Below are 6,168 nucleotides of genomic sequence, written 5' to 3'. Positions count from 1 at the left end.
GAAAGGCACAGGGGGTTTATTCACTTAATCTGTTCTAGTACACTGTATTTTGACCAGCGGTGTTGAGAGAAAGACAGAATTTAAAACAAACTCTGAATACCGCAAACCATTCATGTCATGACTTAATTCTGGGACCAACTGACTGTTTTTAAGAATAGTAGAAAGAGAAGTCAGAATTTAAGTACAACTTTCAGGACTGTGAAGAATAAAACTCCTAATTAAAAATAATTCTGAAATACAAGTGTTGCTAATTGCTCTATTTTCTTCCTGGAGAGGGAAGAAGGGATTAAAACATTGCTTCAAATTTCTATAGTTACAAAACAGAAGCGTTCCCTAAACGCCACACAACAAATAATGGTTCCAAAGCACAGTGAGGTGAACAATTAGGGACATGAAAAGACTTTGTGTAGGGGAGGGGAGTTCCAGCAAACAAAAGCAGATCAATGCTCGGCTGGGGACACCACCACAGGCACTGCAGGGGAATGCAGGGAAGCGAAGGGGGTCCAATAGTCGGCTGGAGAGCCCCTTACCTCAGCCCATTAACGATGTCCTTTGTTTTTCCAAAATAAATCTCATTCAGTGTACTTCTGATTTTGTTTTCCATGTCCTAGGAAGAAAGTAAGAGACCAGATCTTTAGTCATGTCGGCGGTTTTCAGGAATGGTGTGCTTCCACTCTTCTGTGCCTCTTAGGTGTTCATCTTGATGTACGCCGCTTGCCACAGTGTGGTTCAACCCAGTGTATTCCCACTATTTAAATTCTCACAGAAGACAGTATGGCCCTATCTCTCTGCTCTTATCAAAGAAATAAAGGCTTAGCTCTATTTCTGTCCTCTCCTCCAAATTAATTACTCTTTCTGGACCACAAGAGGGCAGTTTCTGTCCAGCTATCAATTTTTCTGCATTCAGTGGCAGGAAAGGAAAATGCATTTCACCCCAACCTTACTCTGTAATTTCCTGGCACTGAATGGACTGTAAGCAGCAAGTCAGTCATTTAGCGTAACCAACAGGTCAATAGTTTTGTGCTTATGGGTTACTTTGAATTTTGGAGCTGGCGACCCGTTCATTAAAACTGCACGGCAAACAGTTTTGAGAAAGATCTTGTAAATAAGCAGCATTTTTTCGTTAGGTCGCTTTCACTCAAGCCAAAAACTTAGAAAAGGGATTAAAAAAAGAAGTACCTGCCTTCCTTTCATTTCCCGGTTCCTTTAAAAAACACATTATAGTCTATTTTAGTTGAGAATTTCCTCCTCTCTTGCCAAAGTGGCTATGAAGATCAACAAAATCAAGAACACCTTCATACAGGACAGTGCAGTGGCACAGCAAACCAGTGTTGCACCAAAGCCCTTCTGAGCGGCTAACGCAATCACATCCTTCACTCATCATGCTGAGCATACATGACTGACAGCTGCCATAAAAATCAAACACTAAAACCAATTCTAGTGGATTTAATAAGCACTTGATACACACCGAACTTTCAGTTAAAGGGACAGTTCTGTACAGCACAACCTGACTTTAAATAATTCTGCCCAAACGTGACTATAGTGGCATGGGGGTAGGAAACTGTTAACTAGTTCTGAGGAAAGGACCGCTTATGTTACAGGAAGGTTATTGCTGTAATGAGCAGGAGGCAAAGTGCGGAGTGGCGTTTTTGTGTCTACAAACTGTTGGAAGACACGATAGGAGGAGTATGGAGCCATCAAACGCTGAGCAACACTAGGAGAATTAGGCTTGATACAACATGAGTAACTTGTTTGCAAAGACAAAAGCAAGCGTACAACAAAATTCTTTGGGATCAAATACGTGCAAGAGAACCTGCAGCAGGCTCAAGCTGTGGCAGTCTCACAGCACTTACCTCTACCAAGCGTCCGATGTTGGCTATGTGTGGAGAGGAGTCGCTCACAGTCTCATCTTTCTCCATCTAGAAAGGAAAGACAGAGGTCCATCGGTAACACGGAAATTTGACGGCGGATGCATGACAGCTTTCCTTATCAAGAGAAGGGATGGAAGAAGTGGGTCTCAAAAGCCTAGAGTAAACATTCTTTCAATGTGCAAACAGACGTAGCAACGTACCGAGAAATTCCCGGAACCAGACAAAGGCTCACATACATGTTGATAACAGAAATGTAGTGTAATAAAGACCGTGAATCAAAATAAAACCTTGCTGTAGATCCCTGGTGTAGACAGGCACTACAAAATTGTCATTCCCTACTTGCTAAGGGGCTGCAGGAGATCTGCGGTAGTGAACATGTAACACAACAAGAAGCACAGTAACACAGCATGTGGATATGAAAACAAGGTTGCTGTCGATGCGATGCACACAAGGATGGTGCTGTCAGTTTAACAGCTGTGAACTATCCCTGCAAAAACCGCTGTTTCTTTTAATCTTCATCTCAAACGCTACTTCTGACCACACGTGGGACATATTCTCCATTTTCAGGATCTCCTGGCAAAAGACACCTTCGGCATGATTTACCTTCCAGTAGAGAAGGAAGGTGCAAAGAATACAAAAACCACAACTACCTGCAAGACCGGTGATGATTTAAACTACTGCAATAATATGGAAAGAGAAATCTGACAGTTTGTAGTTTTTTCTTTTTAGACCAAAAAGCTGAACCAACATTTACATAACTATTAGGAGGAAGGAAGTACAAAGCGGTAAGTATGGGGGGAAAGGAGGAGACTGCCTTTTGCAGTAGAAATTCAGAGTTGGATCGACTTAAGTGTATAATGATACCGCGTTCTCAGTGTGGTATCTGAACAGGAGACAGGTACCTGAACTAGGTGAGATTTTTCATCGCTAAGATCAAAAACTGGGAGCTGGTACTGCAGAATGCAATACTTGCTTTATTTCATCTGACTTTGCCCCATATAATGTTCATCCAGAGGCCGTGGCTGACCGTCCATGATCTGTGCTAGGGAAAAGACCATCTTCCCCAGTTCTTGAGATGAAAATTCTGGCTAGACGCAGACAAGCTGTTGAACAATGAACATCAGTCCCAGGAACCTCAACTGATACAAGATGTGCTGAGATGGCATGAAAACAAAACCGGGAGAAAAATGTAGTGGGAAGAACAGTCTTCAAAGGGTTTTACTAATCCCACTGAATTCTCTTATCCATCTGTTCATATCCCTCCCTCAGGGTAGAGTTTAAAAATCTGGGCCAGCTACAGGTTTCTTCTAATAAGCCAAGTCTCTAACAGGCTTGGGGAAGCATGTAATTTAGTTGGAACCCTGAAGGCAAAAGATAACCTAGAAGAGGGGGAGAAAAAGAACAAGGACGTTTAATTTTTCCTTTAGATTGCAGTCAGATTGTTTACATGTAATGGAGACACGCTGCCTGGAGAACAGATCCAGTTGCAGTAGAGGGAGAATATAAATCTGAACTACACAAACACACATATACATGTTACGGTGAGTTTGGGAACTATCAGCAAATTGACCAAATCTGGGGCAGCTGGGGAGTTGGCAGTGGGTCATTTACTTCCACAGGCTCCCCACTGCGTCTCCTCCACACCTGGACAGGCCGAGCTCATTGGTAAGAAGCAGAATCTGAAAATAGAATTATTTTTTTGCAAAACGTATATTATTAACGTCCCCATAAAAACTGCTGCCAGAAGGAAAACATTTTTATATGCTATAGAAGCCCAGATGTTACGAGAGGCTGTTTTAATGGAGTTCAGAGTCAGTAAGCAGCCATGTTATACAAACAGCAGAGCTGCTGGGATTTTTAAAGGTTCCTTCTGGTGGCTGTTACTGCACGGACCTAAGCAGAAAGCCTATAGCTGCTTAAATAAAGGGGTTAATTTGCTTTGAGGGGAAATTCCATTCTGTAAGTTGATGTTAACAAGCAGCTCATCTTCCCACTGTCACTCCCCATCTGCTGTTGAGCTCAGCCAAAAACCTAACGCTCCAGAATGAGCCAAGTCCGATCTACATGGCTCAGTCGCTCCTCTCCTGTTCGAGAGATACGCTGCTTGGCTTCCTTGCCTCATTTCCCCAGCCATCTGCTGCAAGTCTGACTCAGAGGGAAACTCGCTCTTCTGGGTATATTAAGCTCTCGATGGCTGGCTGGTCACTTCGGATGTTTCCTGCATGGAATATAGCAGCTGTTTGGGCTTTCTGTAAACTTTATTTAGAGGAAGAGTTAATACGAAGAGAGAAATGTAAGTTGGATAAACACTTCAGTTCATCATGAAAGCGTCTAAAAACACTAGAAGGATAAGAAGGAAACTCATCCACCATTTTGCTCTGAAGAACTGACAACAACATCCACAGCTGCTCTGGCCACAGACCGACGTGAAAATCTCTTTAATGAAACACAAACAGACCAATGCGAGCCAAAGGCTCCCAAGCCACAGGCAGCGGGCATACTGCAGTCTCCAGGTGGAAAATATGTGGAATTATTTGGATATCAGTGAGGCAAAATTTGGCCTTTCTCCAACGCTTATTTCAAACTGCAACTAGATAAATGAAGGTTGTGAGCTCTATGGAGCTTGCAGCTTTGCGGAAATCAGCTGAGAACTTACCTCATCCTTCCATGGCCTTCATATATATTTACTCTAACCAGTGTAACCAAAGATATCCCATATCCTTTACCAAATTGTACATTCAAAACCATGAGCAAATCTGGGGATGCTACATCAGCTCTATATGTCACTAGTCCATACGTGCTTGACTGTTCTACTCTCTCCTTTCCTAAACCAACGATTATATAACTGAACCACTGTAAAATCCATATGTTCGTGTGAAGCAGAAATAATTGCCCGGACAATTACTGTTCAGTACATCTCTGCTATCCTCTGCACCCCAAAATACTACTCGGTTAGCAATTAAAGAGACAGTGCCTCCAGAAAACTGGTCAACTGCTGAGGGGGAGCTTAAGGATCGTGACAGCTACAACTTGAAAATCCCTCTGGTGGAAAAACACTCCCCAACGCCCCGCTTAACGCTACAACATCTGGAAGTCGGTGGGATAGGCCTTTACATGAAAGCTCAACTTGATGAAAATATATGACTCTCCTAATTGCAGAGCACAAGCCTCGGAGGATTTACCTATTATGATAAATGGCAGAATGTCTCTGCTGGTGTTTTATTGAGCAGTAATATATCACAGGGCACATCTTCCTGAACGCAGGGAGAGCTCAGTTTGCAACAGATCAGCCTTCATCCAGCTCTGCAAAATGTTCCACCTTCGCTTAGAGAGTATTTCAAGTATGAAAATCAACGCACATCTGTGCTGCTTTAATCTGAAATCCCAGGCTTCACTTCCCCTACAACTTTATATCCTCCCCTTCCCACACCTCCCTATGTAAATAAACCATAGGGTTTGAGCCAACTACTTTCTCAGCAAACTTGCACTTCCTCACAATGTTCATTCTGGCTTAGGAAACACACACAGGTTCTTTGTGCACAACACTATCTCAGAAAGGCACCTGTTAGTCTTGCTTTTAAGGAGGGGGCTCCAGAAATCTGTCCAACAAAGTGCAGTTTTGACTACTGGCCAGAAAACGGGAAGGCTACATCTACTTTGCATAAAATGAAAGAGGATCATACAGCTGCTCTTACCTTAAATAAAAGTGCAGCCTAGTGAAACCTCAAAATTCAGCCAAAGCAATACAGTGCCATGGCAAACGACACAAGTAATTCCAATGTACACAAAGAGGACGGGACCTTAACGTCTGTCAGAGAGAAAATCATCTGCCAAGCATCTGGCTTGAATCAGGAGGGGGGGTGGGAGTTACCTGCAGTCACTGGAGAACGTGCAAGGTAATTGAAAAGCTGCTGGCATTTTTCATTTCCCTGCAAGCATTGCTCCCTTTGTTGTAAATTGAAGGTAACATGTCCTGTCCTTCCCTCTCAGATGTACAGCACTTCAATCTGCAGCCCCTCGTCAAGGCGGACGGCACATAACACGCCATCACTCCCTTCCCTATCCAAATTCCAGCCTCAGTCCTTGTACTGACCGAAGCCTGCCAGTGTCGGACGTGAGCTGGGAGTTACTTCCTCCATCCTGGCCTGCAGTGCTTCAACTCCGAGCTCTCTTGAGTTGCATCCAGGCTCGTCTCCAGAACAGACTGTCTGGAAGAGCACCCTTGTTTAGGAAACTGTAAAAATAGAAGTTCTCTATCTGACATTGCATGCCTTTTGTGGGAGGACCACAGCAAGGG

At 43.5% G+C, this 6,168-nt stretch overlaps 1 protein-coding gene across 1 annotated transcript in view; it reads right to left on the bottom strand.

Annotated features, from left to right (window-relative positions):
• CAPZB (capping protein (actin filament) muscle Z-line, beta) overlaps positions 1-6,168 on the bottom strand; it is a 46,039-nt gene that overhangs the window by 3,600 nt on the left and 36,271 nt on the right. Inside the window, exons 7-8 of the mRNA XM_009325309.1 lie at positions 1,854-1,919; positions 531-607 (exon numbers count right to left, since the gene is read on the bottom strand). Of these exons, the coding sequence (XP_009323584.1) occupies positions 531-607; positions 1,854-1,919 (143 nt within the window). The remainder of the gene's footprint in view (positions 1-530; positions 608-1,853; positions 1,920-6,168) is intronic.

This window comes from Pygoscelis adeliae, unplaced genomic scaffold (genome assembly GCF_000699105.1).
Source record: "Pygoscelis adeliae isolate BGI_AS28 unplaced genomic scaffold, ASM69910v1 Scaffold36, whole genome shotgun sequence".
NCBI lineage: Eukaryota > Metazoa > Chordata > Aves > Sphenisciformes > Spheniscidae > Pygoscelis > Pygoscelis adeliae.
The sequence above is the reverse complement of the archived record's forward strand: the minus strand, read 5'-3'. Positions and strand labels throughout refer to the sequence as shown.